General features: G+C 34.4%; 2 protein-coding genes across 3 annotated transcripts; one reads left to right on the forward strand and one right to left on the reverse strand.

The window, feature by feature from the left end:
• Positions 1–1,454: 1,454 nt before the first annotated feature.
• Positions 1,455–18,156, forward strand: LOC130804651 (protein transport protein SEC16B homolog). 2 transcript variants are annotated; one of them, XM_057669171.1, is made up of 14 exons: positions 1,455–1,663; positions 1,760–3,661; positions 3,774–4,091; positions 9,135–9,257; positions 9,343–9,465; positions 9,561–9,731; positions 12,423–12,548; positions 12,799–12,933; positions 14,888–15,015; positions 15,095–15,203; positions 15,280–15,663; positions 15,791–15,946; positions 16,043–16,338; positions 16,999–18,156. In XM_057669171.1, the coding sequence occupies exons 2-14, from the start codon at positions 1,973–1,975 to the stop codon at positions 17,603–17,605; spliced, it is 4,365 nt and encodes a 1,454-aa protein (XP_057525154.1). In that variant the 5' UTR covers positions 1,455–1,663; positions 1,760–1,972; the 3' UTR covers positions 17,606–18,156. The 2 variants fall into 2 exon arrangements, with proteins under 2 accessions (XP_057525154.1, XP_057525155.1); XM_057669172.1 differs by having other exon boundaries at positions 1,489–1,667.
• A 2,082-nt stretch (positions 18,157–20,238) lies between these two features.
• LOC130804652 (probable pectinesterase 68) lies at positions 20,239–24,271 on the reverse strand. The gene is made up of 5 exons (XM_057669173.1): positions 23,639–24,271; positions 22,876–23,065; positions 22,209–22,415; positions 21,473–21,723; positions 20,239–20,695 (listed from the first exon to the last, which is right to left on the reverse strand). Exons 1-5 carry the CDS (start codon positions 23,974–23,976, stop codon positions 20,539–20,541), a joined length of 1,143 nt encoding a protein of 380 aa, XP_057525156.1. The 5' UTR covers positions 23,977–24,271; the 3' UTR covers positions 20,239–20,538.
• Between the last annotated feature and the right edge of the window lie 1,884 nt (positions 24,272–26,155).

Genomic DNA, 26,155 nt, shown 5'->3' on the forward strand with positions numbered 1-26,155 from the left:
TTGTCTCATTTTTCGATGCTCGGTTGCCATGTGAGGATTTTTTGACTTTTGAGCCAAGTCAAGCGAAGCCAAGGTGGTATCAAGACGGTCTTTACTAAATCTATAGACAAAAAAGATGGTTGATTGATTCGCTCTCTATACCACAAAGTGGGCAAGAATTATTAGGATTTACACCCAACTTGAAAAGTCAATCTTTAGTCTTTAGCTTGTTGAGGAATGCAAGTCATAGGATGAACCTTGTCTTTAGAAGATCAATCCTAAACCACACCAATTTCGCCCAACTCACCTTCTCTTGTTGGATGTGTAGTTTTTGATATACCTCATTTGTAGAATGTTTGTTGTCATTCAATCACTAAATGGTAGTAATAAAAACAATTTATAGTGTACATTTTCATGATATGTAACATGTCGTTCTCACGATAATGAAACTTTGATTGCAAAAAGTTTTTTTTTTGTTTATTTTTCATTATCACCAGTACCATATTTTCAAATGGTAATACATTAGAATAAATTTTGTGAATAAAATAAACTTATTAAAGGAGAATAAGCATAACCATTAAATTTGTCACGATATATTTTTACTAAAATTACACTAATTTTTCATTACAGATATTCCAACTACATTCTCATTCAAACAAAATCATAAAACTAAGAGTCTAAGACACTACATTCTCATTTGAACAAAATCATAACCTTCCTTTGAAAACTCAGAGTCCAAGACTTAACTCGATGATCTTGAAGAAAATCCAAGCCTACTTATGCTTTACACACCCTAATGTGTAGTATTGACAAACTACATGCACCAAGTTTGCTAGGTTTAAGCTTTTAGGGGTTTGATTATGTTTTTTCTTTAAATATTATTAGCTGAAGTTATTGATTTTATTTAAAAATATTAGTGGCTGAAGTTATTGACTGACGTTGTTGATTGTTTAATCAATTGAAAATATTGATTGATTTGTAGTCGATAAATTAGATGTTTAAGTCAATTTTTTCGGAAGAGTTTGGGAAAAATTAATTGTTAATTAAATATTAAAGAAAAAGTATGTAACAAGCCAAATGTTAATGAAAAAACTATTCATATTAGTTATTAGTTTTTTGACATTGGCTTAAAATCAGCGTTTTATTTTTTTTTGAGATGAAATCAGCGTTTTAATTGGTTTAAAAGTTCTTTATCTTACTCATATTAATTTTTTTTGATAATGTGATTAAAAAATCTTGTTGGGTATGTGGTCAAACTGAATAATATGTAATTCTATTTGTACAAATTTGTCAAAATAAAAAAACTCCTACAAACTATTCCATTAGCAAAGGATTAATAAAATTATAAATTAATAAATTCGAGGTTAAGAGAACCTAATTTTCTCCCAATTGAAACCAAAAAAAAAAAACCATTTTTTAAATAAATTGTCGAGAATTCAATTCTCACACATTTATCTCCTTTTCGGTATTGCAGGCTACCATGTAATAATTAACCAAAAATAAATTCAAGGTTAGAAAATAAAGAAAGGAAGGATAGTTGGTTGGTCTGGTTGCGGGAAGGTTTCCTAATACTTCTTCATTTCTACTTTGAACACAATTAGAGCATGTCCTTTATCTCTCACATATCTCCCTAATTTTCTCTCTCTCTTCACTCTTGATTTTGATGCGATCAAGCGTTGGATCTGTAAGTTAATGGCTTCCCTCTTTTGACTTCATTGCGAATTCAATCTTCTTTCTTTTTTTCTTTTTTTTTTTACATTCAATTTCTTGTTATTTGCAGATTAAATCTTAATCTTCTTATGCACAAGAGGTCTGTCAATAATTGTTTATTTGTTTGATTTTAATGTTTAGTTAGTGATTCGCTTCTCTGCGATTTCGGATCTTAATTTTGGTGTTGCATTGGGTAATATTTGGTGAGAAAGCAGAGATTTCGAGGGGTTTTAGGGTTTGTGAATTAGGACTTTTTGATTTTTGATTTATTAGTTTTAATAAAATGGTTTCAAATCCTCCATTTGAGTTGGAGGATCAGACGGATGAGGATTTTTTTGATAAGCTTGTCAATGATGATGATGAAGACGATCTTAGCTCCAAACGTAGTGGGTCGATTAATGTCCCTGATGTTTTGGATGATGGAAATGAGTCTGATGAACTTAAATCATTTGCTAATTTAAGCGTAAGCGAGATTAGTGTTAGTAATAGTGTTTCCGATATCAAGGTTGTTTTTCCTGTTGGAGAAAGTGAAGAACAAGTTGTTGATAGGGAGGCTAATTCTATATTAGAATCCTCAGATTTGCCTGTTTTGGAAAATGGGCCAGTGTTGGAGGATGCTGAGGTTACTGCTTTTGAGGTGGTATCGGATTTGGGGAGGGACAATAGTTCTCTTTCTAGTAATGTTAAGGAGGTCCAGTGTTCACCTACTAGTGTTAAGGAGGTCCAGTGGAGTGCCTTCACTGATCCAGCTAGTGGTGGGGATGATGATTTCTTTGCTAGTTTAGGAGAAGGGGGAGTGGGCAATCTTGAGCCTGATGCTAAAATGGTGTTGGGAAATGAAGCTAGCCAGAATGCAACTATTATAGAGAACTCATGTACTCACAGTCATGTTGAGTATCAAGGTAGCACAGAGGCTTTTACTGAACAAACTGCTAATGGTGGTGATACTACTAGTATTGAGTATTGGGAGAGTCTTTACCCTGGTTGGAAATACGATGTAAACACTGGGCAGTGGTATCAGGCACAGAGCGGTGAATCTGCAAATGGGCAGGGGAGCATGGGTATCACTGCTGATGTACAAGAAACCTTTGGTATCACTGATGTCCAACCATCTCAATTTTCATATGCTAAGCAAACGGCTTACTCTTCTGTTGAAACTGTAAGTCAATTTAGTGCTACCGAAAATGTGTCTGGTTGGAATTATATTATGCAACCTAATGGTAATTATCAGTATCCGGCACACATGGTTTTTGATCCCCAGTACCCTGGATGGTACTATGATACAATTGCCCAAGAGTGGCGTTCATTGGAATCATATCATGCATTAGAGAAATCAACAAATCAAATTTCTAATCAGCAGGCTCAAAATGGATTTCAATTCTCTGGTTATTCTCATGCTAATAGTCAGGGCATTATTGATGATACGGTACAAAATCATAGGATTGAAGGCGTGGGGAAAAGTTTGGCTATGCCCTCTCAAGATTACGGTCAACAGGGTGCAAATGCTGAGTTTGGTATGGCAAGTAGGTCTAATACCCAGGCTTCTGTGGCTCAGTCTTGGCAGAGCTCAGGTGAATACAACTTGTATGCTAACAGTCAAGGGAGACAACTTTCCTCTGATTCCACAGGACCCTTAACAACTCATGAGCAATCCATTTGGAGTGACAATAATTCAAACTGGGTTGGAGGATTGAACAATTTTTCTGCTGAGAATAACTTTCAGCTTTTCAATCCTACTCAACAAGTACATCAAAATGGGTCAACTCAATACCCAACTGATTATTACCATACTCAATATCCAGCTGCAGTTGGCCAAACATCATTTTCTAATGGCCATCATGCCCCCTATTCACCAAGTGAGGGAAGGTCATCTGCAGGGCGTCCTCCTCATTCTTTAGTTACATTCGGGTTTGGGGGGAAGCTTGTAGTTATGAAAGATATTCTTGGAGGGTTCTCTACAGTTGGGAGCAAGGTATAGCCTCTAATTTAATTTATTACCATGCCAAGTTAGTTAGTTTCCATCCTGTTTTTGGTAAATATTTTATCGTGCCTCATAATTTAATTGTTGCCTTTTCCTCTTTCAGAATAGTGTTGGATGCTCCTTATCCGTACACAATTTGATGGAAGTTGTGAGTCTGAACAAAGACCCTCCTAGCACCAATACACGTGTCTGTAACTATTTCCATTCATTGTGTCATCAATCCTTTCCTGGTCCTCTAGTTGGTGGAAATGTGGGAAGCAAAGAATTGTATAAATGGATTGATGAGAGAATAGCAAACTCTCAAACTTTGGAAATAAATCACGGTAAGGGTCAAGGTTTGAAGTTGCTGCTTTCCTTGCTAAAAATAGCATGCCAGCACTATGGAAAACTTCGATCATTTGGAGGGGACACAGGGTTGAAGGTATTTATATTGCTAAATTCTGGGGTTCCCCACTGACCTTTCTTATTCAGATTTTTTTTACCTTCTTTAATTTTTTGCTTTTGTTTTTGATGAATAAATATGTGCTTTTTTTTGTTCTTTATTTTTTTTTTTATCCGTTCCCCTGTCCCATTGCTGGATGACTATGCAGAATATCAACTTATTGATTTACCTTTTTCCATGACTGTACTTCTAAGTTGGTTGTATGGTGTGTAACCCACAACATTAACTTAAGAGTAAAATACAATATTTGTTTCTCCCTCTTTCTTGCTGAGGTTTCCATCTTTACGTTCGAATTGCTTACAAGATAAATTTTGGTTCGCTTCCTACTTGGATAAAATATATTGAGGATGTTCAAGGGTTTGGTTAGAGGCAAAACAAAATTCTTGGGACTATTATGTAACAACCCGACTTACCGTTGACTAAGTAAATAGGGTCATCACGGGGTTCATTTCCCAAGAAACTTAAATCACACTTCCAAAATTTGAGCAAAGGGTTCACCAGCTCTTTGACGTAATTTACTTAGCTAATTTTGAAACCAAACATCTAACTAAAACATAAGGTAATCATACAATTCACTTCGAGTTCAATATAACCAACACAACCAAGACTAATATACATCTATCAAAACCCTTATACAAAACTATAAATTCCCACGTGCTCAGCTCAAAATGACATCCTTGGCACTCTAATCAACATCGCTAACCCATCGTTTCCGGCCGGTTCCGATCTGTAATCAAACTAAAATTTGAAAACAACAGAGGATTAGATTAAACTGTATGAGAAGTAACAATCCAAAACAATAAAACACAATAATTCAAAAGAAAGGTTTAAAAGCACATCAGTTTCCTAGATCTATGTGCGCACAGGGAGTCTAGTTGAGAGGAACATCCATAGCTCTAAGGCTATGTCACTCCCGGTTGAGGCTAGTCAATATTCGAATGACAATTCACCTCAAAACAGGGGAATAGGAGACAATGTCTCACCACTCCGTTAATGACCAGCTCGTAAGCCCGATCCATTGACCATATCAATATCAACATAATCATTCATAAACAAATTTATCTCAACAATATAAATTTCACAAACTTTTATAAAACATTTTCAAAAACTGTAGTCTGGCCAGACCCCTTTTTTAAGGGACTGCTACTACTCACCAAAGATGCTTCAAGGAGCTAAGTCTGTTTCTCCGCGATCGCTAGAAAGGTTCCTCGATGACGTCGTCCCTTGGAGCATAACAAACATAACATCACAACAAAGCGTTCGATACTACAATCTAGGTTTATTTAACTCATTGCATCTCCTCCTAGTCACCGCATATTAACTAAGACTTTATTCTTAATACTCCAACAACTCATGCCATGAGGTCATTTCTAAGCAATTAAAAGAATCTAAGGTTGTTAATATTCTCCTAGAGGATTCTCAATACTCGTTATCTTCCTTATACATCTAACTAACAAATATAACCATTTTAGTCCATTAAAATATTCAAAGACTACTACACATTCAAGATCACTAAACTACTCAAATTTAGTTGTGAGAATTAGCTTTTACTACAATTACAATTTCACAATTAGTTTCATATCACCACTTTGACCATAATTAGTAATAACAACATTCAAATCCCAATCCTCACCACTACGTATAAACCATCAAAATTCTACGAATTCATTCCAACAATCATCATCTTCCCATTATATCCTAAGTTGTCCAATTTTACATATTATAGACACAAAATAAGTATTCTCTCTACAATCCTCAAGTTCACAAGTATTCAGTGTTTCATCCAAGAGCATCAATTTATTCGATTATTCCCCATTATCATTACTTGCCACAACTCCTAATTTCTAACACTAATTCAACAACTCAATATTACATATCCAGCTACTAATCTCAATCAACAAGACTCATCTAATTAATTTATATAAATTTCAAGATTCCTCAAAATTTAGGGCTTAATACATGGTAAAGGAATATGCAAGTATGCCAATGAAATCAACCTCATATGAATAAAACATAAACATTGAGAAAGTAGAGAAAAGAAATCTAGAAGGGTTTACCTTCTGTTTTGATGATCAGCAAGGAACACAACAAAACAGGCTTCAAAATTGATGTTTGTCTTGAATTTTCGATGCTTAAAAAGGGTTCAATTGCTATCTTGCTAATTTCTACTTCAATGGAATAAAATCCTACAAGGATGTTGATATTACATGAAATTCCAATCAAAGATGGCTAGGGTTCGAATCTTGAGAAGAAAATCAGAATATTAAAGAAGAATAGAATAAAATACACATAGAAATTGAGAGATTCAAACCTTAGTTTTTTACACCAACAATCAACAAGAAGGGTAGGGCATCCATGGAACTTGGTTTACTCGAAAATCAATGGATTGAATGAGGAAGATGAGTGTAATTTTGGGTTGTATGTATGAGGAAGAAGGGAAGGGTTTAGTGGGTAATTAGAATAAGTGAGATGAGGGAGAAGAAATGTTGGGGGTAATGGGGTTACTGGGTACGAAAGGGGTTTTGGGTATTTTAATTTTTTTAAAATTTTTTTTTTAAATTTTATATATATTATTATTATTATTATTATTACTAAACTTACTTAACTTACTTGATTCATGGTAAATTTTCTAATTGGTTTAAAGCCCAATATGATTTTATTTATTTTAAATTCCCGAATGTTACATATTAGGAGTCACTTTATTTTGCAAGGATAGAGGCATGGGTGATTTTTAAAATTTTCTTTGAATAATTTTTTTATTTTGGCATTCTACATAGTTTTGATACAAAAAGCTTGCCTTGGTGCACCTAAGGCTAGTGCCTTGCGCCAGCAATACGCCTTGACAAGGCTAGGCGAAACGATTCCTTGGGGGAATACATGGGGATCATCCAAGGCTTAGGACATCTACTTGGATTGATGGAGCACTTAGATGATGTCCTGTAATATGGATATTTAGTTTTTAGACGAAATCCGGACTTATGATGCTTCAATTTGGTGAGGTTGAGTCATATTCACATGCTACTCCATTTCGTAGCGTTGCTTCTGGTGGATTCAGTCACCCTTTTAAGAATGATTATCACGGTGAGTAGTTAGGAGGAAGTGCGATAAAGTGGTCAGTGATGATTTAGTGATGATTTGGCTATAGGAATATGTTGCGGTGTCCATTGTTTCCAATATGTGAGTTTCCACACATCGGAGAAAGAGAAGATTGTATACCACTTTATAGCTTGAGGACTAACTCTTACTACTACCAATTGGTTTTAGCAATGAACCTCATTTGGGCTTGTAAGTGGGTTACCTCTCTCCTCTCTGTTTGTGTTTCCCGGGCCCATTTCTTTAATTCTAATAGATTATGAAGGTAGGGTTGCAGAGGTGACCGGTGAAAATGGTGAGGGATATATTGACGTAGGATGGCAAGTGTTTGATACTGCTCTTTATTTTGTTTTAGAAGGTATACAACTTAATTGGATTATGTAGTTGTGAATTTGTTTTATTCCATTCCTTCTGAATACTTTATTATCTGATTCCTTTCTTTCACGTGAACTAAGTAAAAGCCACTTAACATAGTTACTATATGAGTGTATAAGAGGATGAGATAGGGAAATTGCCTTACTTTTGGTTGGGGGATAGGCAGATGTATGTAAGGGCCTACGGGGGCCCGTGCCACTGGGTAAAAAGATTGAAAAAAAATTGCTTCTTGCTTCTCCAGTTCTCCCCAATCCCGTTCCCCTTCCTTCTGATATTTCATTTGGAAAAGTAAGACAAACAAAGCCAACCCACACACGACTGAACTGTGAATGGAGGTCGAAGGCAAAACCAAAAACGGAGGTTGGAATCTCGAACGCTTGTCGCAAAAGAATATTGGTGTGCAGCTGAACACAACAGCTTCTTTTCGTGATTGGTACACAACAATTCTTGAAAATGGGGAATAAAATAGTTGAAACATTTGCTATGCTTGAATGACAATTCTTGATCGGAAAGGATATGGCTAGAGGATAGTGTAGTTATGGATGAGATCGAGCTGGCACAAAGTGATATTTGAAGGAGACTCCATGAAGGTGATTCAAGCTTTGAAGGGTGGATAACAACAAAGTGATAAATTTAATGATTTGTCAATTTTCATTTTGCTTTGCTTTTTGAGTTCTTAATTTTGATTATAAGCTTGATCTTCTCATCCTTATCAATAATTGATGATTATTCTTGTTTTGATTATGGTTCCTTCTTTTCAAATTGATAATTACCCACATCAATTAGAGGCAAAATTCCATGTTTAACTTTTCAATTACAGATTCCATTTTCTTTCAATTGCTTAGGTGTTTGCATTTTATTTATTATTGTTGTTTGTGTGTTTTAATTTAAAACACCAATTCAATTACAAATCACACTTTCCTCGATGAATGTGCTTATTTATCATTTTCATGTCGACAAATGTCAATTCTAGTGACTTTCCTTCAATTTCATGTGTTTTCATTTTATTTTATCATTTATGTTTGTCATTTTATATATCATTTATCAATGAATTTCTGGAATGTGGAATGTGATTCTGATATGTGAATGTCCATGGTACATGGTAATGAATTTGTGAATGTGCTTGCTAATGTTAATTGACCGCTTTTCTATTACTTTGGTCTTGGCTTGAGATTATTGTGTTTGTACATGTCATTTGGGGGAATGAAAAAAATTAGTAGTACATTATACAAACAAAACAATATTCTGCAAAATTTTCTTAAAATATTATATATATATATTGCTGCCCCAATGGAGTGTGAATTCTGGATCCGCCACAGCCTCACATGTTTTATAAGGTTCAATGACTCTTATGTTAGAATTGAGAAGCAAAGCATGTGATCCGAGCAGTTTCTTGATTGACTTGTATTTTTCACTATTTCAGACATTAATGTTTTTTTTTTTTTGCTCTCTATTTCTTAGTTTATGTGTGTGTTTCAGAAAATTTACTTGCTGCTCAGTCTCCAGGAGAATTCTCTTTAAATTCTATTATTCATGTTTATTTGTTCATGATAGGAAAATGACCTTCCTGAATCAGCAGTTGCAGAACTTTTTGCTTCTGCCAAGAGGAACGGCAGTCAGTTTACTGAATGTAATGACAAATGCTTGATGGCTTTGCCTTCTGAAGCACATATTCAGGTATTTTGGATGGCCTATATTTTCTTAAATATTAATAGAGGCTTTAATACTGCCAAAGACTGAAATGGCTACCTGCTTGTCATAGACAACTGCTACCGAGGTACAAAGACTTCTTATATCTGGTAAAAAGTTGGAGGCTTTGCAACGTGCTCAAGAAGGTCAGTTCTGGGGATTTGCTCTAGTTCTTGCTCGACAACTTGGTGAGCAGGTTTGTACTGGCACTATTTCTAACTTTTCCTCATCTGCTCAGTTGTGGGAAACTTGTTAATGATATTAATTAGTTGATGGTTGGAACGTTTGCAGTTCTATGCTGACACTGTTAAGCAAATGGCAGCCAGCCAGCTAGTGTTTGGTTCGCCTTTGAGAACCTTGTGCCTGCTAATTGCCAGAAAACCAGAAGAAGTTTTCTCCAATAGCAGCGTGCCTCCTAGCAATTTGTATAGCGCAACACATATGTCACCACAGCCTGTGCAGGTAGTTAATTTATAGCACTTTAACTATTAATGCCTAACAAGATACTAACACTAGGGGAGAATTTGAAAGTTAGTATTTTTAATTGTGATTAAGGGGAAAGCCAAACTCAGCTCCAGATTGGAGGCTAGTTTTGACCTTTGTGATCGATTTCTCAAATTTGAAAGCACATGCATTGATCTTCTTTTTAGACTCATGCAATTGCCTTTCTAAGGAATGCATATAAGCCAATTGACAATTAGTCATACTTTTTTATTGTGGGTGTTGGGATTGCTGTCTCGGGATTTAGGCTTTGGAATTTTTGGGATCGATGTCTAGGTGTACTTCCTTCTATTTGTTTTTTTTCTGAAGGGTGTGTTTGGGTTTCTTGTCTGTGTAGCAGGTATCATTTCCTATTTTCAGTAACAGCCAGACAATTTCAAACTAGGTTCAAATTGGAGTTGACTGAGAAAAGAAAGTACCATTTTTAAAGAACATGGACTTTAGCCAAAATAATCGATCTTACTCTTTCCAAAATAATTGAAATTAGGTACACCAAAATTTAAAGGAAATTTTACCCCATAATCCTCAACTTTTCACTTTTATACGTGGCATGCAAAGTTTTTTTTAGGTTTTTGAAATATACTCATGTAACCTTGTGTTAAATTCACGTGTTATGTTTTGAATAGACGTTAAAGACACCGCTATCTTTTTGAGCTAATTAACTTATTAAAGACTAACTTAAAACTAAATAATATTAGTTCATTTAAATTTAAAAAAAATCTAAAATGCTTCTAAATTTTTGAAAAAGAAAAACAAAAAATCTGATTTTTTATCTTCCTTCGGATCAGGAGTTGTCAGAAATTGCAATCAAAGGTCTGGAAGATGAGTTGCCTTCTAAAACGGTTAAGAAGCTTATATTGAAATATCAGTGTTCCTCTCATTTTTGCGTTTTGTCGCTGTGTAAATTATTGACTGATGCTGTTGGAATTGCTGTTGTGCGAATCAGCTTAAACCCTTTATAAGCTGGCTCTTGAGTTTTTGTTGGTTTGAACGTTAATCATTTAGGACTATAATTAGGCTATTCTCAAGATTTCTAATGCTTGTCCGTTATCCCTTGCCTTGTTGATCATGGCCGAGTTCTTCTGTGTTGGTTTCATGCAATATTATCTTTGCCATTGTAAAATGAATGTACGAGATATCATAATTGTATAAGATTTGGTCCAAAATTTGATACTCAATTAAGGAAATTACGAATTGGGGGAAGTTAGGGGATTTCGAATCAAGGAATTTACAAAACGAAAAATGAATAAATTGGGAGAGCAGTGTAAAAAATTGTACAAAGTAAAGCTTAATTGCAACAATGGAGTTTCATGACGCAAGTGGCAAGAAGGGAGGTGATATATAAGCGTATTTTGGTAATTTACCATTTTAAAGTCATTTAACATTTTTAGGTGTATAAGCCATAAGGTCATGTGTATATGAGTGTACTTATTACAAACCCCAGGTAACCATGTGGAAAAGTAAAAAGTTGAGGGTTACTATGTAGATTCTCCTAATAATATGGAGTAAATTAGAGTTGGGTATATCACAGCTTAATTAAAATTTACTTGTCATGTAGCTCTCACTTATATATCATGGTTCATAAATCACAACTTAACTCCTAGGAGTAGTATGGAATACTTCAATTGGAGTTGGATACATTACAATGGTTGATTCAAGTCTACTAGTAAAGTTGTACTTATGACTTTGTTGTCTACTGCATGTTGTTTTTTTCGCATACTAAACTTCTCCAAAATTTAATAATCTGTCTCTTGCTTGAAAGTTTGATATAGCTACACTATTGGGTTTTTTCGCTACAATTTATGATAGCTCTTAAATTATTGGCTGGGAATATGAAGATAGTTTTACTTGTAATTATTTATTTTAATCACTTAACAAATTGTTGTTGATGATAGTTGATGGTTAGTTTTCATTGGTCTTTCAGGTATTAGACCAATTGCTTACCAGTTTCCCCTCTTCATAAGTAACGTGGTTTATCACTGTCAATCTGCCAAGGCAAATTGAGGAACCTGTACTTATACAGAGTTCAAACTTCACAGTTTTACCTATGCTAATTTAGCAAACTGGGTTCAACACATGTGTAACTGTACTTGCTTTTGTTTTGAGGGGATGACCCATTTTCTCTCATGGCTCTTGCCTCGTAGACTAGTTCTAGACGTGAATCTTGGCCTCCTTATTTGTCACACCAGCTATGCGAGAGACCCAATTTATCACTCACAAGAGAAGAAATAGGAATAAAGAAACATAAGGGACAGTTGTCTGTTTGAGTATTTAGTTAAGGTTCTGTATTGGTAATTATGTTTTGTTATTTTGTGTGCCAGCTGTCTTGTAATAAGGTGGGCTAGAAAAGGCTTTATATAGGCCAACTTGTATCATTGTAAGGGCATGGAATAACAAGGAATAACAAAGGGAGTTAGGAGCAGACTCGAATTGCTCATTTCTGACAGTTGCATTCTGATCTTCTTTTGCATTCTGATCTGTCTATTTATATTCTGATCTTGATGAGAATCTTGGTCTGAATTCCAATCTATTACATTATGTTGCAGAGATCATGGGAGGTGCTAAAAGTCTGATTCAGATTCAGTGATTCTTTGTTAAATCGTTGATTTCCTGTAAATATTGCTATCACTCACTTATTACTATGTGAAACAGAATGCAGGTTCTACTATGCTGGACAACTGGGAGGAGAATTTGGCTCTAATAACTGCAAATAGAACTGAGAATGATCAGCTCGTGATTATGCATCTTGGAGATTGTCTGCTGAAGGAAAAACATGATGTACATCTTGCACTTTATTTAGCCTCTGTTGGCTGGGCTTCTCATATTTTTGTGTTTATAACTGCCATATTGCTTCCATCTCTGATTATGCATCTGGAAAATAATTATAGGGTCTTTCATTTTCTTTTGGCATGATTTTAATTTTGTAAATTGATGTTTCTATTCACCATCAGTTGCAATGCCTGCTATAGGGCTATAAAGAATTACAAGATTATATTGGCTTCTTTCTTAAATGGGCCTCATTGTTCAGGTTGCTGCTGCACATATCTGCTACTTGATTGCGGAGGCTGGTTTTGAGTTATATTCAGATAGTGCAAGAATATGTCTCATTGGCGCAGATCACTGGAACTTTCCCAGGACTTACGCTAGTCCTGAGGCTATTCAGGTGCTATTCTGTTCACTACATATCCTTTCAAAGTTGCATTTTCTTTTTTATGCATGCAGACACAGTTATGTAGCTCTGAAATTGAATTGGGAATGGGTCTGGAAATGCTAAACCAGGATGTAAGAAAACACAATTCTAAATAATGTGTAATTGACAAACTTTATTGTAAATTATTTTAAAACATTACAAATTTGGTACCTTTATAATATTTCTTCTTCTTCTAAACTAGTGTCAAAAGAAATACAATGTTCAGAAAATTGTTCTAAATAATGTAGGCAGCAAAATTCTACCTATTTTTGCTAATTAATCTATAGTGTACATTATTTGTGGAGGCAATTATCTTTTAACGCAGTGCTGTTTGAAAACCACTAAATTAGACTTTTGGATGTTTACAACAAAAATTGTTGACTGCAACAAGCTAATCTTTAATAATCTTTTTTTTTTTAAAAAATCCTCTAGTTTTTCTGGGTCCATTTTGTTTTCTTTTCATATTATCTTTCCTCTCCACCGCTTATTCACTTCTTTCAATGGGCTCTAATCTCATTATGCTGATGGTTTCTGTTACCTCCGAATATCCAGTCAGCAAAATAGTTCTGGCAAATGTCTGTTTGATTGTCAAATGTTTTCAATTTATTTCAAGATTTCAAATTAATGATAGGTCTAGAAACAATATTGCATCTTTTACTTTGTAAAAATTCTTTCCTTTTCTCTATTGGGGATCATTAGTAGGTGGAAAGTTTTGTTTTTGGAGCTCTTCGACTATTTCTGGTTTTAATTTCTTTCTTTTCTGATTAAATTTTTTTTTTTCAACACTTTTCAGCAGAAATGTGAGTATTCTGCTGCTTCATTTTCATGCATGTTCATGTGTTAATTTTCCATGCATCAGGCTTGCACACACCGTGTTTCCGTCCATAAGATAATGCAGTGACACATGTTAAAGATTTGTGTCTTGTTCACCATACAAGTTGTGGAGACAAGCTGTTCCTTTTCCTATTTGTTTTGAGAACTTAATGTGTACATCTGACTTGCTCTATTTTGACAAATTGAATGAATATCTATATTCTTTGAGCCTTGTAACTTTTAGGCATCTATGTCTAGAACCTTTTTGACTTCTTTGTTTCATTTTTCCTTTTATTTATCGACCTTCTGTTTCAATAAGCCTACTCCAAGAGTCAATTATTTGTAAACAACAGTCATATCAATACTCAAATATCAAGCTAGTTGGTCGGTATAGAGTCAATTATTTAATTTAGTGTTTTTTTGTGGGTTTGTTCGACCTTTATATCATCCCAAATGTGCTTCTTAGTTACAAGCGATTGCTCAATTTATGACTATTGTGCCAGCATGTGTCCTCTGTGTGTGTGTGTGTCAGTGAAGACTAATGTGCTCAAGAAAGAATCAACAAAAAAAAATCAAGTTAAGAAGTTTTTGAAAATTGATCAGTCTACCCATTGGTGAAGTGTGATTTGACTTTTTCCAAATTTATCCCGATTTTGTAAATACTGTTGATCATTGTGACCTGTAGCTGTCGGTATGGGCGAGTATGATCAGAGTAATAGGGTTTAATTCTATTCTTCAACTAGCTTTAAAGTGCTCGCCACTTGGGCGGGCAATAGTTTAAGCTTCTAGATAGGACTCAGACCACCTCGGGCCTTTTAAAACTAAGTTTCTATTGCATCAACCAACCAGAGGAAGTGGATACTTCAATACTGGATACAGTTTCACATTTATGTTAGCTTTCAGGCTGTAACAAATAAGCATAGCTTTGTTTACTGAGTTAAGTATTTTCCATTATAGGGAAGGGCTGGTAATAAAATATATTTATTGTCTTTATATACCATGTTGACTCTTTATGAGTTGACTGCGAGTTTATGTGGTAATCTAGTCTTTCTGGTAGTTGATCTAATGTAAATTTTAGAGTGAATGATTAGTGATAAATAATCGTATACTGCAGCGAACGGAGCTTTTTGAATATGCAAAAGTACTTGGGAACTCTCAATTTGTTCTGCTTCAACTTCAGTCATACAAACTTATGTATGCTCACATGCTGGCCGAGGTTGGAAGGGTTACAGATTCGTTGAAGTATGTACATTTGTCAATTTGTTTCATTGTTGGACATTTGTTTTTGCTTTGCTTTGGTTTAAGATGATTGGCGTTTCAGATACTGTCAAGCTGTTCACAAATCCCTCAAAATTGGCCGATCACCAGAAGGAGATACATTGAAACATTTGGTATCAAATCTTGAAGAGAGGATTAGAACACACCAACAGGTTTGACATGAGTCTTCCTTAAGCAGTCCATTGTGCTTTATGATTTATTTAAGTGGATTTTCTTGTATCAATTCAGAGTGGATATGCAGCAAATTTAGCTCCAGCAAAGATAGTGGGCAAACTGCTCAACTTTTTTGATAGTACAGCTCATCGTGTTGTTGGAGGACTCCCGCCTTCTGGTCCTTCCTCTGCAACAACGCAAAATAGTTTCCAGGGCAATGAGAATCAGTTTCAGTCACTGGGTCCTAAGGTAACAGGCAATCAATCCTTCATGGGTGCCCCATCGTTGTCACCATCGGCATCAATGGATATGATGAGCAGTCAACCAACAATAAGTATGCCGTCACTGGCACCATCTGCGTCCATGGAACCAATAAGCAAATGGGCAGTAGATGGAAGTAAAATGACTTTGCAAAATAGAAGCATTTCAGAGCCAGATATTGGTAGAACACCAAGATCGGTACAATAATTTGCTCCTGCTGTCTTGTTTCTCCATCTAGTATGGTCATGCATTATTGTTTCATGCTGCTTATAAGTTCTCAAATTAATGATTTGTTTTTTCCCTTAAAAATTATGGGGTGAAATAGGATCAGGTTGATTCGTCAAATGAAGCAACTTCTTCTGGCACTGTGGGAAAACAATCTGGTTCAGCAGGAACATCACGCTTTGGTCGTTTGAACTTTGGTGCTCAGTTGTTGCAAAAAACTGTTGGATTGGTCTTAAAACCTCGTCAAGGCCGCCAGGTAAACTATCTTATTTACATCCAGTTTTCTCCTTACCACTTCAGAACATTCGAAATATTGTACTCTTTTTTATTGGTTATGTGTAATTTATGAAAGGCTAAGCTAGGGGACACAAATAAATTTTACTATGACGAAAAACTAAAGAGATGGGTGGAGGAAGGTGCTGAACCACCTCCTGAAGAATCTGCCTTGCCACCACCACCTACAACTGCAGTTTTCCAAAATGGAAAATCAGATTATAACTTAAAGACTGCACTAAATAATGGATTGCAAGCCACTGATGGTAGTGCTGGATCTGTGAGTTCAACTCCTGAGAGCAGTCCTGCTTTCCCACCTACTTTGTCTAGTTCAAATCAATTTTCAGCGCGTGGCCGGATGGGTGTACGATCAAGGTATGTCAGGAAACTAATCTACATTTGTAGTCTTCGTCAGATACCCTTCATTAACAATGAGATTAGATGATAATAACAACAACATTACATTACCTCAATGCCATTAAGTGGCTTCCACCTAGGGTGGGGTTTGGGAGGGTTGGATGTATGCAAATCTTATTAATGATAAAACTAACAAAGAAGTTGTTTCTGATTAACCCTTGGTAGCAAACGTCGTGTGCAAGTAAGAAGTGCACATGATTTAATGTGCCATTTTCCTTCAATCCATGATTTAATGAGATTAGATCATAAATTACTATAAATGTTTTAGTTGTGGCCTAGAAATTGTTATCATGTTTGAAGTGGAGCTATAAAATTTTACTAGGAATCAGTCCTTATTTTAGTTTGTATTAGTTACACCTATTTTTTGAATTAAGCATATGTTTGACAAGCCCACCTTATCCCTCAGTGTTTTTGGGTCGATGATTATGAGGGGGACAAGCACTTCAAGCTCAAGCAGTTAAAAACATAATTTAGAGCTATTTGTAACACTATGCTACAGCCAGAAGTGTTGCTTGATCTTGTCTCATTACTTTTCTTCCTTTTCTACTTGGTTTACTACTGTTGATTGTGTTCTTCGTTTTCTGAAGCTTTGCTTTTGTTGTTTCTTTCTCTGAACAGGTATGTGGATACCTTTAACAAGGGTGGCGGTGTATCCACAAATTTGTTCCAGGCACCATCAGCAGCATTAGCTAAACCTGCTAATTTGACCGGGGCCAAGTTCTTCATTCCTTCTGCAGCACCAAAAAATGTGGAGACTTCAGCCACAGAAGCTGGAAGCAGCAATGAAGAGTCTGACAGTGGGGAAAAATCTTCCATGTCCATGGATGATCCTTTGCAGAAACTAGCACCCTCACCCATGGGAACAATACAGAGGTTCCCAAGTGTTGGTACAATTCCTAGTAATGGGACAATGGAAAGTGGGAAAAGTTCTCTTGCGCCCCAATTTCGACGTGCCTCTTGGAGTGCAATTCATAATGAATCCTATACTTCGCCTCCAACAACAGATATTAGAGCTCCCCCAATGTCATTTATGTCCTCTCAGAATCAAATGCCAGGTAGTCTGCATATGCATAGAGACAATTCTGGTGATGAATCCTACGCTTCACCTCCAACAGAGATTAGAACTCCCCCGATGTCATTTATGTCTGCGCAGAATCTCATACCAGGTAGTCTGCACATGCATAGAGACAATTCTGGGGATGATCTCCAGGAGGTTGAACTTTGAACTGAAGGGTGCTGTAAATATCAAGTTTTGCACCGTATGATCGATATGAATACATACAACAAGATTTTCAAAGGCGTGAGATAGTACGAGAGAAGCGAAGTCGTATCGTCAAATCCTTCACTCCCTGTACTCCTGCAAATATGTCGGAAAATGGGTGAATCTTTTTATTGTAATGTAAGAATATGTTTTTAGCTGTTAGATGGTTATGCTGCATGGTAAAATATGGGTCGGGGCACATTGTACAGTTCCATTTCGTTCATTAATTTAAATGTAGTATACTTGACAGCGAAATTGGAAGAGGGGAATGCACAATAATTTCGAAGGCCTGATGGAAATTAATAATGGAATCCACATTTATTTTGTTATCTAATGGTAACAAATAAACATATTCTATATCCGCCAAAGGATGGATGAACCCCATGGCTTTCGGAATTTTGTGCATTTGTTTTCATCACTTAATTTTCAACTCTGGACTTTAATTTTTTAAGTCAATTTATTGTATTATCATTTTCTGAATTTTTAAAAGCAATTTACTCGTATTACTTTTAAAAGGTTAAAATTGTATCTTTTGATCTAAATACATAGAATAATAAGGTTTTTAATTTGAAAGAGGTGATTGGGATCAATTTTCTACATTCAAAGGTTTGGAGGGAGAATTATATGTTGACTTAATCGCTGAAAGATTTCCTTTCACCTTTGTAATCTTAAAAAAAATGATGGAGGTTTAATTTTGCTTGTATGAGACGATTTTATTGTAAGAAGTGCTTCATATATGAATTAAATAATCTTACAATACAAATTATTAGTATATGGACTTTATGGTTTGAGGTTATTTTTTTTAGAGATGATCTTTTATAAGAGTAACTCAATTTTGAATAGACAAACAAATTATCTCAATGGCCAAAAAAATTGATTGTGATCTGTGATGATTACATTTGGTGTAAGCCTATTTCATAATAAATCTTTCAAAGATAAATCTACGAAATAGTCTCTTTATCTTGCATTGGTCCAGAGCCATCTCGAACATTTTAGGGGTCCTGAGTGAAAGTTAATATACAAATGTATATGTCTCATATTTTTAAAATATCATTGATATATTAATTTTTCCGATTAAATAAGACACTAGTTTTCTTATTTAACTAAATCAACCAATGAAAAACAACCAATTAACAATATTTTTATACCTAATTTCAATAATTTTCTCTTGAAACGGAAAATACCAAACAATACTGGTTAACCATTAAACCAAAAAGAATAATGGAAAACACTACTATAAAGTCATTAACAAAGGTAATAAATAACTACTTAATGAAAATTATTGACATGAATTACACAATGAATTAAAGCATATAACTCTTTTAAATAAAAATAATGTTTTAATATATATAATTAAAAAGTGTACATATAGGCCCTTGAAAAAACGAGGTCGTGAGCCATCGCTCATGTTAATGTTAATGGTGACTTCAGTGCACAAAATAAATTCTATGCATTAGTGTAGTCGCATAGAATAGGTATCCTATGGGTAATTAAGTGTATGTCTTAATTTGTGAGATGAATGAGGTGTTTAAGTGTGTAGTTAAATGCTTGAGTTATGATGGCATTTAGAGGAGTTTCAAACACAAAGAGTTATGATGCATGATGAATGAAAGTTAATGGGGTATAGCAAGAGTCTTTAGATGCTGTTATATGTGCCTTGTTCGAGGCATTCATCAAATGAACCTTTCCTTGATCGAGCTAGGAGTTCAGAACCAAATAGAAGCTCAGCCTGCAGCATGCTCGAACGAGCAGATAGGTGTACAAAGGTTAGGAGGTGCAGCTGGAAGCTGCTCGAACGAGCAGCACTAAACAGGAGCATTGGATTCTGATTTTTTTGAGTCGTTTCAAGTCTTTGTAGCTGATTAATGTTGATTAAATCTTAGCCTTAATTATGTATACTCATTAATATACAAACTCTTATAAATAGGGAGCTCATATGCTCATTACAAACATCCACAAAATACACCCCAAGCCAAACACCAGCCTAATCTCTTCTCAATTGTAATTCTCCATATTTTGAGAGTTCTTTGAACTCCTTTTTGATAATCTAAGAGATACTACACACTGGAGGATGTAGCCTTAATTGGGTGAATCTCGTTGAATCTTTTGTGTCGTTTTCATTGCATTATTTTCTCCTACAAACATCAATATCATTGATACCGTAATTTGTTTGTCACAAGACTTCATACATTCAATTTTAGTGATATTAGAGATTAAAACACGTTATTTGATCTCTAATATAGCATTATTTTCAGCTCATGCAGCTCCTGCTACATAGCCGGACATGCAATGGTCGTATGCCACAAGAAAATCGCTATTTGTTGGTGAAATAGCAACTAGACACATCACATTATATTATATTATTGTTTGTCTTGTAACTTGTAAGACAACATCATTTGTAACACGTTGAATCCACAGGCTACTTTCCTATCCCATTAAGAATACAATATTTAAGTTTTCATTGTGAAATTTTTTTGAAAAATATATTGCATTTTCAACGTGGGACAAATGGAATATTCATCATTAATAAAAAAAACTATCCATTTTTTATTTGCATTATTTTTCAACACCCTTGTTTTTCTCATTCTCAAAATATGCGTAGCTTTACCATTCTTTTTAAATGTTATGAATATAGCATCCCTGTATTTGTTTTTCCACTATGCCACTACTTCATTGTTAAATAAAGGGTATATCAATTTGAAACTTTGTCTTAAAATTTCAACAAAAATGAACTTGGAAGTATATTATGTTACAATGTATTATCTACATTAAAAAAATGAACAAATGAACAAAGAATATCAAGTAGAAGAGGGCATTTGCTTCTAATGAATAATTGAATCAAAGAATTCCTAGCTATTTCTAAATAATGTGTAGTAGTAGTGACTGAATTTTGAGTATTAAGCATCAGATGGTTCAATCCAGTGCCTTCCATTCACAAAGCTCTTGGCTAGGAATGGATGAGCTGTATCATAATCAAGTTCTCTTGCTAATGAACCACCCCTTACTGCACCAGCTCCTGGACCCCAACACTTGTACGTCCCAAAGAACGCAGTCCTGCAAAATTAACAACTTAGATTTCATGTTCGAATAATCAACGTTTCTATTAATTAATCAACTTAATTAAAAACTTAAGTGGATAGAGTATATGATATATCCGAGAGCTACAAGTTGTATGATGTATACTTTATCTGGCCTCTCAAACACAGAGGCGGATCCGCTCAAACACAGAGACGGATCCGCATAGTAAGGTTTGAACCTGACTAAATGCTATATCACATAGGGAAGCTCTTACCTACTTAGCTAGTACACCTATTAGTATCTCTAAATATATAATTCTGTACATAACTTAAATGCTATCAGTTATAACAACATTAAACGTCCATGCATCCGCCCATGCTCACACGAGGGCTCTTTAGGTTATTAGCCTATTCTATAAGTAACATGCAAGACAAAACCTCCTCATATTCTATTTGAAATAAGGGATGAATGGAACTTGAATCTATAAGTCTATAACCTTAACATTTGATATTACGTTAAGAAACTAACTAATTAAAATTTGATGGACTAATACTTATAGCTGCATATTTTGTTCTACACTTTATCAATTTCAAACAACATAAATAACATAATTTCCAATTTAAAAGTCAATAAGAATAAAATTATCCACGTCAAATAGAACAAAACCAATGGGCTACGAGCTATCACAAAATGAGTAAACAATTACGAGAATAGACTAAAGAGGGGGGTTGCCCACATGTAGTTCCCAATGTCTGAGGCTATTGATTATTATTAGTAATTAAAAAAAAAGACAAGTATATATGGGGAACTCACTTGTTTTTACCATTGATGTGGTCCCAATCATCCCAACCAGCATGGGCATGGGCATGGGCAACTATATCTTCAAAATAAGTAAAAGAGTAAATAATTCTGGAATACTGCCCCATTGCTCGCCCCACATATATTGGTCCATTCCCTGTCACCTTGCAGTTTACAAATGCAAATCCTGTTTTGTCTTCTTTTCTTTGCCTGTATTGTGCTGCTATGGACCCAAACCTTTTTGCAGTCGAGTGTATTTTACAGTCCTTTAAGAAACAAACAATTTATATTTACTTACCATACCATAATATTCTCTATTTAAAAAAATAATGTTGATTCTTCACTTTTTATTAATGGACCAAGTAAAACCGGTCATTAAATCATATGTAATAAGTTGAATGTGACGTTTGCTATTAAATGTCAATCGAAAAATAATTATTTTTATTGATTTTAGTGTTAACAAGGGTAAGGTTGTGTATGTCTAACCATTTTAAATGAGGGCTGAATGAGATTTGAAACCATTACTATTAGTGGGGTTACGGCTATATTGACCACATTTCTGATCTATGACTCTCTTTGAAGAGAGTATGGGTATGAATTACTCGTTTCTTTCCTCTTTTAGACTTTATTTTCGAGCGAGATATTGAATTTCCTCATTCAGATTGAGCAGGACATTGAGCTGATGAAGATGATAGTTTTAAAGCTCTAAAATATGTTATAGAAAAGAAAGAGCTTGATAAAAGAGAAATACCTTGTACATGGAGCGACCATTACCAAAGATGAAATCAATGGAACCTTCAATATAGCAGTCCTTAAAGTAATGACGACCAGCATCATCACATAAGGTATCTTGATGCCCATAAAATCCACATCCTGAAAACAATGCTTTGTCTCCCGATATTCTCAACGCTGCAGCCTGCCATCCTTGCATTCCTGGAAGCGGAGCTGGTGCTGTGTTCTGCATTTTTTTTCTCTTTTTAAATCAATTCTTTATAATTTAAGTGAAAATGAGTGATCAAGCATAAACGAATAAAGTATTAATTTTAGCTGCACTTATTATAAATGCCAGCATATAATCAGAAAATACGAAATGCACATAATTTGTAAGTCAAGGAGATATATATGACGGAACCAACTCAAACAAAAGATTAATTAAGCTAATGGTTGAGGCTCCAAGATATGTTATACTCTAACACACCTCCTCACACGAGAGCCCATTGAACTAGAAATGTGGATGCATATAGGCGCTGAATTTTCCACTTTAAATGAGGGGTGGTTGAGATTCGAATTCGTGGCTTCTTATCACCCAGGCTTCTGATACCATATCAAGGAACCAACTCAACCGAAAGCTTAAGCTAATGGTTAAGGCTCCAAAATATGTTATATACTCTAACGATACACATCCCAACATAAAGTACCTTGAAGCTGATGTTTCTTGCGGAGAAAAGATCAGCAAAGACAGTAACAGAAGCAGTGCGGTAGGTACGAAGCTGTTCTCCGTTAGGGCCAGGGTCACATGCCCTATCATGCCACTCTATTACCGTCACTTTTCTTCCTGCTCCTTCAAATGTTATGTATGGTTTCGTTGCTGCTACCACTACCTTTTCTCTGCACAAAATCAACGTATCACCCTCCAATATTAATATAGGGGTAATTCTATAGCGATTACATAATCTACTACTTATTTTTGTTCTAATGCCATTATAAGTCTCGCCTAAATTTCCTATCATATGTATATAGTTTTAGAGGTTGAATATACGAAATCTTATCAATAGGATGATAATGAAAAGGTTATTTTCCACTTACCAACTAACATTATTGTTTTTTGAAGTCCAACATTGTATAACAAAACTCTTCATAACACGAAAAAATTTAGTTTCCAACCTATCTGAATTATGACCTGAATTATTTAATTTTAAAACTTTTTTTTATGGAATTTAAAAAGCTTTTTTGATTTTAAAGTGTGACATAAAACACGGTAGAATGACAATTAAATTGATTTTGTACATATGTATAGATAAATGTTCAATGTAATATATACTAGTACCCTAAATTCTCTTGTGCTTACTAGCTATCACACCAAAAGATTATCAATGCATGTGTGTTACTAGTAATTATAAGGGTGAAAAAGGGCTATATATAGACATTCTTGTACTAATAATTCAGGGCATATATAATTACTTGTAGATTCCAGGACGAATATGAATGATGACATTAACCATATTATTATCAGGAACAGCATCCACAGCCGCCTGCACAGAAACAAAATCTCCTCCACCACCGATATCGACGGTGATATGCCGGAACTCAGACGGTCTCACCCAGTTACGGTGATGTCCTCTTCTAAAACTCACTCTAGGAGACGGTGGTTGTGCATTTTCCGGTGGCAAAGCGTGGTGTCGCAGCTGGTGCCGGCTTCCCTTCACTACCTGCAAGGTTTCAAAGGATAATAATAATAATAAGCATAACAACGCAACTAAAATCAAATGTGTCAAACTACAAAAACATAAAGAACCCATAATTAAATAAATAATTCTATATGATTTATATATTTAATGAGACAAAAATATTAATAAGGAATGTTTGATGAGCTAATTATCTTCTTCTTGAATCTATTTCTTCTAATTAGTTCATCGTAGGACAAAAAAAGAGAAGAAAGTCTGACAAAGATACAAGGGAAGGAAGTGATCAGGTGAAGTATTTATATCATATTTTGTGAGTATTTGTACTGTTTCAACGTATGTAACGGTCATTTTTTTTCTTATCAGTATCCCTCCACTATAAGAGACAACAACTAAGGTGGCTTCATCAACTTCTTATGTGGTTCTATATTATGTTGTATATACTGTATTTTTTTATTCTGCTATAACTCCATAGATTTATTAATTTATTAATATTTTTGTTGAAGTGTTGATTGTTTGTCACTTATTTGTATGAGGTAAAAGATTTATAATTTTTTAATTTTGAATTATTTGTTGTACTATAATAGAATCACTTATTATATATTTGTGTAATTTTTATTCATGTTGCATGTCATACTTGATTATCAGGTTATATGTATCTACCAAAGTATTTGTGGCTCAATAGATAGAGCAGCTGCATGTTGAGCAGAAGATTTAGGGTTCGATCCATACTGCTGAGCGTAGATTTCAGTTGGGGTTTCTTGACTGCGTGTGAGGGGAACGGTATGGTTTTCCGCATCTTTCAAGAAAAAGAACCCACCCGAACCCTGCCTTATGCGAGATACTGAGAGTGTCCTTTAGCTTTATCAGGTTATTTGCATCTAACCCCAAACCCTACCTTACACAGAAGCCACACACTTTATGGAATTAGGTTATATAGAATATTGGTGTTGTTGTGAATTGACCATTATTGCCGACATATTAGTTATCTCGCATAGGAGATTAAGAAAAAATAAATCTTTTTACACACCAATTAATTTTACTAGTGAGCGATTTTATACTTGTAAATGAGTTACTTTCTTCTGTTTATTTCTAAAATTTCTTAAATTCTAACTAATCCTTTTCTATTATTAATATATAGATTTTTATTGTTGGATAATGTTAATTAATGAGAATCACAATTTTCAACATGAGGACAAAAACATGAGGACGTTCTCTTTTCTTGAACAGGTAAGATCTTAGATCTGGGTTATTATTATAATTATTTATGCGCCAATAAAACTGTTTCCAAAAAGTTCATTTAGCAAGAGACACAAAAAAGACATGAAAATTGAAAATATATGCGTAAATAATAATTGCATTTGACTTTGGGCCATGTTTATAATTTCAGCTGCACCGTGCACCTATCCAATGTAGTTGAATTTAGTTATATTTACCCATCAAATGAACTATCCGTTATACTAATAAATATCAATTAGTAGTGAGATTGATCAACTGACTAATAACAAATATTATTTTATTTAATTATTAGTAGTAAGTAATTTATCTTCCAAATAACTAAGTTTTTTTCTATTAAAGTTGCATGCCATTTGTTAATGCTATTGAGTTTTTATTATTAGAATATATTAGCATAATATCTTTTGATTACTAGAATATTTTGTATAATCTTAATGATTGTGTAGAATATTAGAAAAATATTTAGTTTCCTAAAGATATTATGCTAATATATTCTAATATTTATTGAACAAGGTTAGAAAAATTGGATGTACTAATCTTTTTCTTAGTAATAATAAAATGTTAATAATATTGACTTGTATTTGTCCATGTTGTGTATAATTTTACATAAATATCAAGCACAAGTATAATAATGAGGCAAATTATAATCATCCTAAAACAGCATCATCATCATCAACCCAATATCCTGCTCGAAGACAATAATCCTCTTAAAGCAATCTATCCAAAATTTTTATAGTAGTCACTAATATCACAACTCTATTTTGAAAGATAAAAATCGAACGAATATCAAATTGTCTAATCAAATGAAAATATAGAATTAAAAAAATATATTGTATAAAATTGTCTCATCGTGAGACGACATCATACAAACATCCCATTAATTAATAAAAGAAATAAAATTTACAGTATTTATATATAGAGTAATTTTTTTAAAAGAAATAATTTTAACTAATCCAATTCAAATCGTTGTATCTCATGACATCAATAAAAAAAATTGAGTATAAAAAACACGAAAGAAAAAAAAGGAAGTATTGTAGTGTACTGTAAAGTCACATGATTA

The sequence above is a fragment of the Amaranthus tricolor genome, chromosome 17 (genome assembly GCF_026212465.1).
Source record: "Amaranthus tricolor cultivar Red isolate AtriRed21 chromosome 17, ASM2621246v1, whole genome shotgun sequence".
In the NCBI taxonomy this organism is placed as follows: Eukaryota; Viridiplantae; Streptophyta; class Magnoliopsida; order Caryophyllales; family Amaranthaceae; genus Amaranthus; species Amaranthus tricolor.

Coding starts and splice junctions, on each gene's coding strand:
- LOC130804651 (XM_057669171.1), top strand. CDS start 1,973: ATGGTTTCAAATCCTCCATTTGAGTTGGAGGATCAGACGGATGAGGAT. Junction 9,258..9,342: donor CTTCTGAAGCACATATTCAG/GTATTTTGGATG, acceptor TGCTTGTCATAG/ACAACTGCTACCGAGGTACA. Junction 15,204..15,279: donor GGATTAGAACACACCAACAG/GTTTGACATGAG, acceptor GTATCAATTCAG/AGTGGATATGCAGCAAATTT.
- LOC130804652 (XM_057669173.1), bottom strand. CDS start 23,976: ATGGGTTCTTTATGTTTTTGTAGTTTGACACATTTGATTTTAGTTGCG. Junction 23,066..23,638: donor ATTCGTCCTGGAATCTACAA/GTAATTATATAT, acceptor GATTTTGTGCAG/AGAAAAGGTAGTGGTAGCAG. Junction 21,724..22,208: donor ATGGTCGCTCCATGTACAAG/GTATTTCTCTTT, acceptor TGTTTCTTAAAG/GACTGTAAAATACACTCGAC.